This window comes from Thunnus thynnus, chromosome 19 (genome assembly GCF_963924715.1).
Source record: "Thunnus thynnus chromosome 19, fThuThy2.1, whole genome shotgun sequence".
Lineage (NCBI taxonomy): Eukaryota > Metazoa > Chordata > Actinopteri > Scombriformes > Scombridae > Thunnus > Thunnus thynnus.
This window is the reverse complement of record NC_089535.1, coordinates 6,620,892-6,635,954: the sequence shown is the minus strand read 5'-3', so window position 1 is coordinate 6,635,954 and position 15,063 is coordinate 6,620,892. Positions and strand designations below refer to the sequence as shown.

Sequence of the window (15,063 nt, the reverse complement as noted above, 5' to 3'; positions counted from 1 at the left end):
TTCAAAAATATTCATATTAATATAGTAAATATAATAAAAAAACCCTCCAGATCTGTTTTAAGACACATAAAAATACTAATATTCCTTGTCCCTCACTGAAAAGTCCAAAATCTACATCCAACATTCAAGTGAAGTAACAATAACAAAAACACTGGGTGGGTGGGACTTTAAATAAGAATTTAATCTATTTGCTCACATCACTGTTATTGTTCTTAATCCAAATACATGTTTTCAGAGAGTACAGGAAAAATGAAAAAAATGACCTTATTAGGGTTGCCACTAGGAATCACAGACAGATGACAAATTAAAGGAAAAACCAACATGAAGTGTCTTAGTAAGATGTTGGGCCTCCATGTGCTACCAGAACAGCTTCAATACACCTTGGTATTGATTCTACAGTCTCTGAACTCTTCTGGAGGGATGAACATCATTCTTCAGAAAGATATTCCCTCATTCGGTGTTTTGATGACGGTGGTGGAGAGCTCTGTCTAACACGTCAGTCCAAAATCTCCCAAAGGTGTTCAACTGGGTTGAGATCTGGTGACTGTGAAGGTTATAGCATATGATTCACATCATTTTCATACTCATCAAACCATTCAGTGACCTCTTGTGCCCTGTGATTTGGGGCATTATTGTCCTGAAAGAGACCACTCCCATCAGGATAGAAATGTTTCATCATAGGATAAAGGTGATCACTCACAACACCTTTTGTATTGATTTGCAGTGATTCTTCCCTCTAAGGGGACAAGTGGATCCAACCCATGCCAGCAAAATGTCCCCCACAGCATAACAGAGCCACCAGATCCCCTCACTGTAGGGGTCCAGCATTCAGACCTGGACCTGTTTTTCCTTTAATTTGTCACCCGTCTGTATTTTCAATATCGATTCATCTGTCGATTATTTTCTCGATTAATTGATTAGTTGTTCGGTCCATAAAATGTCAGAAAATGGTGAAAAATGTCAATTTTCACTTTCCCAAAGCCCAAGATGACGTCCTCAAATGTCTTGTTTTGTCCCGACCAACAATCTACAACCCAAAGATGTTCAGTTTATTATCACAGAAGACTAAAGAAACCAGAAAATATTCACATTTGAAAAGCTGGAACCAGAGAATTTTAGCATTTTTTTTCTTTAAAAATGACTCAAAGTGATTAATCGATTTGCAAAATAGCGGGCGATTAATTCAATAGTCGACAACTAATCGATTGATCAACTAATCATTGCAGCTGTAAACCTCATTTCCTCATTTCGACCTCCTTTCTAGGAAGAAGTAACAGTGTAGTCTGTGAGAGCCATACACGCTTGTTGTACTCTCTCTCTCTCCCTCTCTCTCTCTCTCTCTCACACACACACACACACACACACACACACACACACACACACACACACACACTCAGGCTGGCAGAGCTGTTAGAATATCGTTAGTGTGAGTTCCATTAACAAGCTAATCAAGGAGAATTTTCCTCCAATAGCGTAACCCACATTTACATGGCTAATGGATAATGACTTTTGATTGGTCATTTAGCAGCCTGGTGTTACCAATGAATGAGATCTGAGTCATTACCACCGAATATGCTCACGCACACTCTCTAACACACTGGCAAATTTAGTTTCTTATGCACTCTACTTCATTTGCTCACGGACACACAAACTCACACAGAATGTACCTGATTTTGCTGTGTGACAGGCCGCCGGCTGACCCTGTTCTCTCCATTAGAGAGTATAATTAGAGCATCTCACCCCAGTGCTCAAACACACACAAACACGCACACACACACATACACACAGTAATTAGAGCAGCTCACCCCAGTGCTTCCACAACAAACACAGCATAATGCCCTCATTATGGCCCAGTCATTTCAGGCAGGGCCTAATCAGGCCCACAGTGATTTATATCACTTTTTCCTGTTCGCAGCAAATGAAATCTGTAGGCCAAATTAATACTGGCTTTTCATCATCGCCCAAGTTAAAAAGCCAGTTACCATCACAATTCCCCTCATTAATTTAACGGCTGAAAATCCCAGGCAGGCGGAGTAAACACTCATTATCGGGACAAATTGAAGAGGGACAGAGCAAGTGAAAGAGAGAGGAGAAAGATGGAAAAAATCTTTTTGAGTGAATGCAACATTGAATTAACTTCACAAACAAAAACAGATTGATCTCCGTTGTTTGTTCTGACCGAGGGGGCCGAGCCGAAGATTTCACTTTGGATGGAAACGAAAACAAGATATTGTCTCTAGACTTTGTTCGTATTACGTCTGCATGAAAGCTGTTTAACTTTTATGTGAATTATGTGTAAAAAGCAGAAAGTTAATCACCAGTACTGTTGTTTTTATGTGTTATTACTTGTATTGATCCCGTGTCTGAAGCAGTTCTTGTGTGTTACAGTGACTCAGATGAAAACGGTAACGGACCCGTAGCCCAAGCTAGCAGCTCATCAGCCGAAAGCTCCTCCGGTTCAGAGACGGACTCCGAGGAAGACTCTGACTCAGACCCTCCCCCCGCGACACAGAAGAAGAGCGACGTCAAGTCCAAACCCAAGGTGACGTCATGGTCTAGTTTGGTTTTGTAATTAACATCATTTTAATTTGGTTCAAGGGTGAGCAGGTGGTTTAACTGGGTGGCGTAGCGTGAGATTTATAGGTTGCTGCCCTGCAAAACATCACTGATTGGCAAAAGATTTAATATCATTTCATGACTCTGCAAAATAGAACATTTTTGCTATTTCCTCATGAACTCATGCTCCTACTTCAATGAGAAATATCTGATATTCAGTATGTTTCACATCATTGTCTTTCACTGTGTGTATCTGAATGCATGCGGATGCAGTTTGAACATGATTGTGAAAGAACCATAAATCCCACACACTGTTGATCACTTGTACTCACTTAATTAACAACGTTTCTTTTTCATTGTTATGATTAAAATAACAGATTAAGATGATTGTGTGGGCTTGATACCTTTATGTGCCCTTCTTTTATCAACAGAGTGGAGCATACTAGTGCTAAAAATAACTGTATAATCAGACATATTAGACGTAAAAAGGCAATATATTCCTATAAGTTGAGTAGGAAGAAGAGTATTTAGAAAGGCCAATGTGCTGTTAATAATAAGCCGTTGCTGAGAGCTCAATAGTTTGTTATTAGAGTCTGATGTCCAAACTTACAACAGAATGAACTCATATTTTGGATAAAATACAATATAATGCATGTGTATGTATCCAAAATATACATTAAGTTCATCAGTAAATACACCTGAAGGATATTATAACACTTAGCTGAATACTCACATGCCATATGTATGTTGAAGGAGATACTGGTTTCCATAATGACCTTGTAACTGTATTAGTTGTTGGGTGAATTTCAACTTCTATATGAAAATTTAGACATTAAAAATGGACAATGAACCATTAATATAGATGTTTGTAGCCATGGCAACGTACTGCGTGCAATTGTTGGTCATTATTTGGTACTAAATACCAAAATTTGAATGATTTGGAGCTTTTATCAAACATTTAATTATACTTAACTAAAGCTACAGGAAAACACATGCATGTGTCATATCTTTAAAGCTAACGTTCATCCATGATTTAAGATATTCTACATTATGTTAATGCATGATTATATAACAGATTACAGTAGAGAATATGATATTATCTAACAGGATAATGCAACAGGATAACTCCATGATCTCTCAGAGAGTTGCTGTTCACCAGGTATACATGTAGCAGGAGCTTAGAAATCTCACTTTATACTCTGGAATATAATTTCGCTCCTCTGTCATCATCTTTATTTTAATTCTCTCTCGATCCCGTTCACCCTCTCTTCAGCCCTCCACCGTCTTCTCACCTGTTATGCTCATCACGCTATTTCTCGCCCTCCCTTCCCTTTTTTCTGCACTATGAAATTCTCATTTCATACAGTTTGTCATTTGGGCATGGCCTATGAATTATGCATCTTTCTCTCTCTCTACTCACCTCTCTCTCTCTCTCTCTCTCTCTCTCTCTCTCTCTCTCTCTCTCTCTCTCTCTCTCTCTCTCTCTCTCTCTCTCTCTCTCTCTCTCTCTCTCTCTCTCTCTTTCAGACCTCCATTTACTAACAAGGTTTCCGTCTCTGTCACCACCACCAAGCGTCAATCAGAGAAGATCTGATAAGATACGGCCTCTAACTTTGTTGTTTGTTTTTCACTCTCATTTCATCTCATCGTTTTTTTTTGTTTTGTTTTTTTATTTTTTTCCTGCCTGATCAGCCTGGAGTATGCAGAGTGGAATTTTATGCTTCTTTATGCGACTGTGAATGGAGCCTTGGTTGGTTAGGACGGTGTGGAAAAAGGGTGATAAAAGCCCTCGTATGTTTAAATGTGTTTTTATTGGGCCTGTTGTGGCGTGTGTGTGTGTGTGTGTGTGTGTGTGTGTGTGTGTGTGTGTGTGTGTGTGTGTGTGTGTGTGTGTGTGTGTGTGTGTGTGTGTGTGTGTGTGTGTGTGTGTGTGTGTGTTGTAATTCCCACAAGCCAACACCTGACAAGCCCGCCTCAGTCGCTCGAGGTGGCGTGTATCGGTTGTGACACGACACCGTGCATGACTGGCCATTGAAAAATTCCAGACATGTTGCAGATATTTTGGGATGAATGTGTCATGAATTGAGAGACGCCGTCCCGATGAATAGCACAACTGACAATTTCAATACTTTTGTTTGAGTTGTCATTTCCCCCCCCCCCCCCCGCCCCCCCTCCTCGTCCTCTCCCTCTTTGTTTCTCATCGTCATGTTGCTGTGTTTGTTTTTCAGGTGGAAGTGAAGTCCAAGAAGGAAGTGTCTCTACTGGATCTAGATGACTGTGAGTTTATTTCCTGCTGTAAATCAAACACGTATTAATGTGACAAACACACAGAGATTTATCACCCGACTCTGCACTTTCACTCAGCTCTAGTTTTTTTTAGTCTGTTTTATCTTCTTTTTCTCAAATTCGGCTCAAATAAATCCTCTTTTCAACAGCAGCGGGCTGCAAAAAAACTCTGATAAATGAAATGTAATTTTAAATGCGCAGCACCAAAAGGCAGACAGAGAAAGTTAGTAAAGAAAGTTGAGCATCTACCAGGTAACAACTCAGATATTTTTTCGTTGGAGATTAAAAGAGAGCTAATAGAAGCGTGAATATTGGGCTTTCGTTTGTCAGGTGGCCAGAAACACGACTTAAATGAATGCCAATGTTGCTCCGTGCAAACAACTTAGAACACGTTCGCCACAACAACTCTGAATGTGGCTCTCCAACACCTCGCTGAAAGCTTAACTCCTTAACATCCACTTTTTTTATAGAATGTTTGCCTTTTTAGCACACCCAAATGGAAAAGCTTATAACAGCAGAACTGTAAGGCCATGATGCATGTATTAGTCTTCACTTGACAAGTGACATCTTCTAGTTTGTGGAAATGTGTTTGTTTATCATGAGGCTAAAACACAAACACAAAAGTGTTTTTGGTCCTCGTCTATAATGAGTCATATTTGAATAACAATAATTAAGATATGCTTTATGCCAGAACTATGCACAACACCATTTACCTTCTACATCTTGTCAACCTGTATAATCCAGACCTCTAGGTCTAACCTTATGGGAGTTTTTAGTCTGTAGAGTCACTGGTGTCCCTGAACCTCTCCAATCATCTCAAATTGGCCAAATTGTGCCAATTGCTTTAACTCATTACTGCGTGATGCTACCACTTACAGCTGGCTTAAGCTGGTTGCTGACGACCCAGTGGATGTTAAGAGGTTAAAGTTTCCCTTTTATAGTCTGCATTCAGACTTTAACAGGATTCTTCTTTAATCTACTGTAGATAACAATACAAATACCAAGTTCATGTAAATCCTGATCAACATGATATCGTATCTAATGATAATGTCCCCAAATGAAGAGAGACATGCAGACCCTGGCTACTGTGTCTCATTGTGTACCAGACAACTCTTTCAACTTTCCAGATCAAAAATACAGATAAATAGTAGTAGAAAGAATTATCCCGTCATTTAAAACACTTCAATTAACACTTTAATATCCATGGCTGTAACGTGTCTCAGAAACATGAATAGGTGGTAGATTAACAGAAATGATAATTATGATTTTTATAAGGCAACAACAATAACAACAGCAGTACTTCAATCATTTATCCAGGCCGTTGTTTATCCTTTAGTTGTGAGTCATAGTTTTTGCCAAATGAGTTTTCCAGTAACATAATCTGCTTTAACTCTTGTTAACACTTGTGTATTAATGTGTCCTCAAATACAATACTCTAACAAACCAAAATATTGAAAACATACAGACCTGCATCCCCAGTAGACCTGTAAAACTACCTTGGCCCCCAATTGAACCTATCGCAGACCCCGTTTAGAAGATGATTGTATGTCAGTTCCTGTGTTTTTGGGTTTTGCTTTGTTTTTTTAGCTTTTTCTGCAGCCTCCAAGTGACCAAAAGTCACTTCTGTTAAAATCTTTTTTTAAATTTGAGTCTTTTGCACCCTCTAGAGACATTGTGTCAATGCCACAGCTCATAGTGACTTTAATAAGCGCCCGTTTTCAGTCGCGTTTTCTTTGTGTCCTTTCAGTTTCTCCAGAAAACACAAACGCACCAAAGTCTTCGCTCCTCTCTTCGAGCCTGCTGTCGGACCTGGAAGGCCTCTCTCTCTCCAACATCTCCTCCACCATGCAGGTTAGTATACTGGTTGTACGTCTGCATTAGAAACACACGATGACATTTCCTCCATCAATGTGTGCTGTGAGAGTCCTTTTTTTTTTTTTTTTTTTTTTTTTTTTTTTGTCTGTCTGACACTGACAGAACAGCGGAGCGACATATGAGATGGTGAAATGAGCATCTCTCTCTCCCTTGTGGAACATTTCTGCTCCAGATGCCAACTATTGACCTTTTCTGCCTTCTTATATTTATAGCCAGTCAGGACGATACAACCGCTCTCCCTGTTTCCTGTATCTCTTATAGTCTGTCTTTCTCACCCCTCGCTCTGTCTTTTGCTCTTCCACACCCTTGAACTCTATTTCTGTGTCTCATCTATAAGTCCTCCCTCTCTCCGTCTCTCTGCCTCTCTCTCTCTCGTATCTCTCCTCCTCCTCCTCCTCTGTCACCTTCCATCTCTCTCTGTCAGATGTTGTGTCCCTCGTGTCTCTGTGTTGTGTATATCTGATGGTTGACCTTTCCTAGTGTGACGGCTCCTTTCTCTCCTCCAGTATGTGAGCGGCTCTCTACGTCTGTGTGTATTTTGTATCTTGTCTTCACCCCCTCCTCCTCCTCCTCCTCCTCCTCCTCCTCCTCCTCCTCCTCCTCCTCCTCCTCCTCCTGGGAGGAAAATGTCCAGACCATTCTTTCTGCTGTTGCTGTGTCTATTTTGTATCTCACAACCAGCTCTTTTAAATCAGAAATGATTCAGATTTTTGAACATATGTACAGTAGAGCTGCAACAATCAGTCGGTTGACAGAAAAATTAATCAACAAATATTTTGATAATCGCTCAATTGTCAGTTTTTAAGCAAAAATGCCGAAAAATTGATGGTTGCAGCTTCTTAAATGAGAGAATTTGCTGCTTTTCCTTCTCTTAACGTTACAGTAAGTTGAATATCTTTGAGTTTTAGACTGTTTGTTGCACAAAACCAGATATCTGATGTAGGAATTGGCACTAGACCGAGCGATTAATCGATTAATCAAGAAATAATTGGCAGATTAATCGATATATAAAAAATAATTGATACTTGCAGTAAACTAATATACAACATTCACGCATGTCGTTTTTTAATTTGCTTTAATTTGATATATTTAAGTCTTTTTCTGCAAATAAGTTACTTATAAATCTAAACGGGGTTGTTGTTACTTAACAGTTAATCAATAGATATTCTTTTCTATTAATCATTTAGTCATTTAATCAGGAAAATGTCAGAAAACTGTCAGAAAAATACCATCACAAGTTCTCAGATTGTAAGGCTTTAAATGATTAATTGATTCTGAAAATTATTAAGTCATTTTCCGTCTTCTATCAATCAAACGTTTCAGCACAAAATCTAAACTCTTCTATAATATTCAGAAAGATGCAAAGTGACAATGAGAGTAGAACTGGTTTTATTTTTTAATTCTGAACTTTACTACATATTGTCAACCTTCTGACATACACAAGTAAGTTTTTAGTTTTGTATTATGTTATTACCTGACTCTTAATATTTACCTTTTATCTGTCACACATGTAATAGGTATCATATGTACAGAGTAGACAGAAGTAACAGTAGTAGAATTACAATATTAAGTAAATTAAGTACATAATGTATAATATCAAGTAAATATTAAGTGTAATAAGTTAGAATTTTAGGAAAAGTGTAAAGTGTAAATATATATTTTTTTAAATAACAAATTTCAAGCAATACTTTTTATTTTAGATACAATTAAAGTCTCTAAAACTTTATACGTTTATGTTAAAGAAGCTTTAAACTGATCTAAATTCTCAGAGTCAATATGAAGTCTACATGTGTGAACGGCCTCTACAGCGTCCCAGCTCCGCTCTACTCTCTACTCGGCTTTGCGGTTAGTTACTCTATATTCTGCCGTCAGTCCTGCCCGCCTGTCACTCAGTATGATTGACAGCTGCTCTCAGGCCAGCGTTTATGCAGCGCCAGTCTTGTTAGTCACTCTCTCCTCCTCAGGTGAAGGCCAGGGAGTAATAGAGAATAGAAATGCAGATTAGAAACAGGGAACTTTTTTTTGCGCATCAACATCTGATTTAGAGTCCATTCTATGCATAAATACATGATGGGCATCAGGATTCATAGACAAGGGTAAATAACCTCACCTTTATTCACATACGCCCCTCCCCTTAGCTTCTGAGACATGCATGCACACACTTACATATCAGCTCTCTCACACACACACACACACACTCACACACATACACACACTGGCCCCAGTGTCATTTCTATTTCTCAGCAATCTGCCCACAGAGGCAGCGAGTCTGTCTCAGCTGAGCGCTCGGGCCCTTTTAGAGAATTACTGCATGGTTATCAAAGGCATTTAGATTAACCCTGGTCACTGTCTTTGACCCACCTCCTCTTCTGTCTCCTCCTCCTCCTCCCCAGTTTCTGCATGCTACTGCTCTCTCTAATAACATTTTGACATTAGGATCTCTCACAAATGCCTCTTAAATCCACCCCCCCCACCACCACCACCGCCCCATCCCTACCCCGAACCTCTTCCGACCGCTGTCCGTGTGTGCGGCGGGGTGGCTGAGGCTGATAACTTTTCATTCATAATTAGCAGTCAGCGAATGGGGCTGCGTTGGGGGGAAATTGAACTGTCAGCGGCGGGGCGCAGGGCGTTTGACCCCATCACGCCCAGAGGGGGCCATCATAATTTGTTCATTTGGTGTCCATCAGGCGGGCGCCAGCTCACCCCCTCCTCCTCCGTCGTCTCCCTCCTCGCCCCTCTGACCTTCCCGTAGTGGGCGCTCTGGGTTCACATCTAATTATGAATCAGCAGAAGGACCCCCGAGCTCCAGATATAGCAGCCCCTGCCCTCTAAACCTCTCGCTGCCACTCAAACTGCAGAGGTTGCCTCTTAAATAGGAATAAATGCCCACACGGAAACAGCCAGTCAGTGCACCGGTCTATGCAGCCAGTGGCTAGTTTGGGAAACGGTTGTGTTTTAATGCAGCTGTTGCAACATTTCTTTGCTTATTAGTTAGTTTTAGTAACTATGTAAGTGCAGGTTTTTGTTTCTGTGCCTGTATATTTATTTATAGTTTATCCTGGATGGAGAAGTCCCTACTTTTTCCGTCCACTTCCTTTTATTCTTTGTTTTTATGCTTTTCCGAGGTGACATTCCCAAGTTCATGACAGTGATCTGTCCAAAAAAAACCTCTATTATCACATGTGTGATTCTTCTTCTGTGTCTAGAACAATTAGCCAGAAGAGGTTTTATTGTTTTCATCGTCTGCCGCAACAAGCGAGACTTCAGCTTGTCTCAACAAACCACTTAGCTGTTATTTACTGTAAATAAGTGAATTTAGGTCTCAACCCTTGATTTTTGTAAACTGTAAACATGATTATGTTGCCATGTTTATGCCTCCATGAACACATTGCTGTCATATTTTGCAGCTTGTTTCTTTCAGTAAGTAGAATTCACATTCACAGTTTTACGTCAGAAGTATTATCAGCAGAATGTACTGAAAGTGTCAAAAGTACTGATTATGTTTTCAGTGTGTTTCAGAGTGTTTTAATAATATATATTAGTGATTATTATTAATGATGTATTGACATGTAATCAGCATTTTGATGTTAGCTGGTCAAGCTGTAGCTAATTTTAACTACTTTATATGATCATATTATGTTTTGCTTTACTGTAAAAATTTCTCCATCTTACAAAGTAATAATTATTAAGTTATTGACTTCTGTCTTTTTTCTTAAAATAATAATAAGTGAGTCAATATCAATATATTATTAGTGTTAGTTTATGTTTCATATAGAAATCAACTTGTTTCAAGAATTTTCTAGAAATAACTGTAAGAATCTTGCAATAAGCCAAAATGATGGATTGCAAGAAAAACCTTTATGGCAGATATTCTCAATTGTTTTGGGACTCAATAAAATAATGGACTACAAGTATATTAATGTTTTTTTCTGAAATGTAGTAGAGTAAAAGTATCAAGTAGGAGGAAATGGAAAAACTCAAGTAAACACTGTATGTAATGTACTTGTCATTGACAAGTACATTAGTTGTAGTAGTATGTAATGTAGTAGTGATCCATGAGAGCAACAAGCATCAATAATCTCATGTGATTCATGTACAAAAGTGTATTTACGTTACTCTGAACTTTAAATGATTTGGCGGTCTTAATTTAAATGTGTCAGAAAGATGTTTTGGACTGTGGTCAGCTCCTAAACTACTGTCTCTCTCTGCATTTGCTTCTATTAAATAGTTTCACGCTAACACAAAGGAACGAGTGACAGTTCAACAATACTTGCAAAGCTAGATGAAGGACACCACCGTTTCTGAATGTTAGCTGTCTATTATTGCTAATGTTCTTTAATGGAAAATTTCGAAATTAATCATTTAAGAATACCTAATTTACTGACAAATTGGCATAAATGAACTAACCTCTGTCTGTATGCGCTGGAGAGACTTCTTGTTATATTAAAGTAGTTCTAGATGGCTGTAGTAACATTTATTTAATTCAATTTGCAGTCAAGGTCTTTGTGACGCCCCTCAATTAATTGTCATCTCCTGACTGAAGGGAACAATTAGGCCCTAAAAGTCAAACACATGTCCCTTACCTTAATCCTCACAACTCTTGTAGGGCATAATGAAATCCTGTCGCCGCTGTTGCAGAGAGACAGTGTCTGAAAAAAAAAACAGAAATGGATTTTCAATATATGCCCATACATCTCTGTACTCCCCACACCCCCTTTCTTTTAAATTGGCCGTCTTATGCACACGGCACAAGGCTGCCCGGCTCCGGTTAGCCCCTTTTTGAATATGTCAGCGGGATTTTCAGGTCATTTGCCAGAGAGGATGCTGGGAGCGTTGCGTCCGGGCTCTGAAGGTGACTGGTGTCTGTGTCATCCATCACAGGAGCTTCCTTTAAGTTGATGCATAATAGAGCCTCTCAATCAACTTCCTCCCTCATTGTCACCTCCCGCCTTCCTGTCCAGGGTGGAGAATGGGAGCCAAAGGAAAAAAAAAAAAAAAAACAGAAAGGGAGACTGACAGAGAAGTCAAGGTTACATCCCTCTTCTTCTCTTATTTACACTTGAGGTGTTATGGACTCGCGCTACGCAACAGGACAACACTAGATGGAAAGGGGTGAAGGGGCTTTGTGTGGGCACTTGTGTCAGGCTTTAACTGTCCACTGTGTCAAATTGGTGATAATAAGCAGTTTGAAGCCCTGTCTGGTCGCCGTTCCTTCCCTCTCGTCGCCGCCGCTGCCTGCTCGGGGCGAGGCGACAGACAGGACCTTGAAGCAGGATGTGTCTGTCAGGGAGGTAAATCTCTGTTGTGATGGGGTGGCAAACATTACGGCCAGCTTTATCGACACCGACTGCTCTGACACATCCAAAAGTGGCCCAATAAATTTGCAGGCTGGCGGCGGTGTGACGGGCGCTTGTGAGGGCAAAGCAGCGTTACAGCACAGCACAGCAACAAATGTTTGTTTGACCTCCTTTTACGGGCGCTTTGGCGGTCCTGGCACTGGAGACGCTGCTCGCCTGTCAAGGGGACTGGGGGAGGGATTGTGTTGTTGATCGGAGAGTTTATTCTGTATCTGATGTGTCAAGGCCTGGCTATTGTCTTGTTTATACTGGTGCCAGTATGATATCCAAACAGTGGCACTCAGTTCCAAGCCTATTCATTCTTACTGAAGATTTTTATCTTTTAAAAAACGCGTCACAAGTATGTTTTCTTTTTAGGTAAATGTAATTTCCTAAAACATTTGGACACTGTAGTTTTTAGGAAATGTTATTCAAACATGAGTAAATGGTGTATTTGTTGGGGACTATTTTCACAGGTTATTAATTTGGTGCTTTGAGTATTTATGGCAACAGGACTGTGTATGTTTGATTGATTTAAAATAAATTAGTGTTTTGTGGCTTAGTGATGTCATTGTAATAGTTTTTAGCCTATGAATGGACAGTTTCAGTCTGTTGGTGAGTCAGTTCACTACTTTGGTCCAGACTGAAATATCTCAACAGTAATTGGATGGATTGCAGTGAAATTTTGTACAAATATTCATGGTGCTCAAAGGATGAATCTTGATTGCTTTGGTGATCCCCTTGACTTTTCATTTAGCACCACCAGCAGTTAAAAGCTTGCACTTATACAATGAAATATCTCAACATATGCTCAATGGATTTGCACAAAATTTTGTACAAACATCCATGCTGATGATCAGATGATGAATCCCAGTAACTTCGGTGAACCCATAACTTTAGTACCACCACAAGGTTGACAGTTGTTGTTTTCGAGTGAAATGTGTCGACAACTATTGGATGGATCGTCATTAAATGTGGTCCCCTTCAGAACGATTGATAATAACTTTGATGATCCCTTCATTTTTTATTTAGTGCCATCATCAGGTAAAACTTTTAATTTGTCTGATACTTTTATGACAAAATACCTACAAAACTATTGACATTCACATCAGCATCAGCTGTACTTTTTGTTTATTGCTAATTAGCATGCTAACATGGTGAACATGGTAAGCATTATATCGTCAGCATGTTAGCATTGTAAGCATTACTGAGTAGTTAGCAGGATAAACTAACATTTGGTTTTGGTCTTTTCATAGTCTTATTTGGCAATGAGAAAATATACTTTACCTAAATATATGTCTAACATAAGCAAAGTTTTAGGAAATGGAAAGAAATTAAAAAATAAGTAAACGAGATTAAAGAAGATTCAGTTTTCCAATACTACATTTTTCTAAGTAAATTTATCTAACCTTTTACATAAAGTGACTGTTAAACCTGTTGCTTTTTTCATGTCTTGCTGCTACAGTACAGTGATAGCGACTGTTAGATATCTGCTGAACAACCTCGACCTCTGAAGTGAACACACTGAAACTCATCTCCACAGCTCCTGCTGTATGTCAAACCAATTCTTCATCCTCACACAGCACATGATAAGTCAGAGGATGCCTCGTACATTTCTCACCCGAGTCAGAACACGCTGGCAGTACGTCCAGCTTCAATAAAACAATGTACACTGACACCACTCAACACTTTGAGCTGTCATGGCTGCATGTTTTCACAGCGTTTCTTCACATCATATTCTCAGTCATATTTAATTAGCTTAATTAGTTTGTACACCTCGCTTAATCATTTAAGTCTGTTATTTACAGAATCTTTTTTTGTATCACTGGTTGACTTTTCATATAAAGCTAGATGTCATACTCCTTTACCTCTCGACTTTGTCACTCTGAGAGTTACAATTGTTATTTTATAGCATTTTGAGGTTTGAAATAGCAATTTTCAGAGCTCATGTTTATTTGCATTTGGATGACATACATTTGTGTACATGTTGGCTCCGTGTTGGGCGTATGAATACATTCAGGCTAAGTGTTTTAAAGGGTGTGAAAAGGCTGTTTCTGTCCTGATGTTTTGAACTAATTAGTGCTGTCACTCAAGACACAAGAACCTCTGACTTCTATTGAAGAGTGAAGAAACTACTCAAAGTCGGCATACTTTTGTGGTGGTTTTATTAGTTTGTGGTAAGCTTATGCATATTCTCTGATTATTCTCAATATTTGACAGTAGAATATGTATAACATGTTGTTTGGTGTTGTGTGGGCCCACCCGCCTTATCTTTTTAACAGCTAAAAGCTGAAAGCCGCCACGTGTAAACAACGTTCATCTAAGTAACAAGATGTTAATTTTTAGGAGGGAAAAAATCCTCCACCACCACGTCCACCTCCTTTTCTTCTCTCATTCAAACGTAATGCAATTTCCTGCTTCTGAAAAGGTAAAAGCTCCTTTTTAAAAAGGCCTGCAAACGGCGGGTTTGGCCCATGCAGGCTCTTGTGTTTCTATTCATTAGTTTTTTTATTCAGCCTGGTTTGACCGAGCATCCAGCCCATTTCCATCTCACTGGGCTGATTGAGGACATATCTTAAATGGGCTCCTCTTTACCCTACAGAGTTAATGAAGGGAGGTGTGTGTGTGTGTGTGTTTGTTGGGGGGTGGAGGGGGGGTTATCAGCCAACCCTCTGTCCCACTCCACTCAGAAGTGGTGCTTCTCTGGCTGCTTATTGGACACAGTGAATTGCACAAATATAGGTGATGGAAAGACCGGAGATTCTTGTATTAATCTGTTCTCTTGTGTGGATGCATTTGTGCTGTAATGTACGACGCGTCCCTGGATGTAGTGTTGATGCGGACGATTTAATGCTTCTGGGCAATGTTCTGTTTCTTCCATCTCCACTTCTGCTTTCAAGCTTTTGTTTCTAGATCCAGCGCTGTTAATTTTACCAGGATGTCTGCACAAAACTGCTGTGCAAAATCACACTTAACATCAGTGTTTTTTGGGGTTTATCATATTAAC

General features: G+C 39.5%; 1 protein-coding gene across 2 annotated transcripts in view; it reads left to right on the top strand.

Moving 5' to 3' along the window:
* The window catches only part of ap3b1a (adaptor related protein complex 3 subunit beta 1a), a 65,456-nt gene that overhangs the window by 31,325 nt on the left and 19,068 nt on the right, over positions 1-15,063 (top strand). For both annotated transcript variants that reach the window (XM_067573693.1, XM_067573692.1), the window contains exons 20-22: positions 2,389-2,542; positions 4,785-4,833; positions 6,590-6,693. In XM_067573693.1, coding sequence (XP_067429794.1) covers positions 2,389-2,542; positions 4,785-4,833; positions 6,590-6,693 — 307 coding nt within the window. The remainder of the gene's footprint in view (positions 1-2,388; positions 2,543-4,784; positions 4,834-6,589; positions 6,694-15,063) is intronic.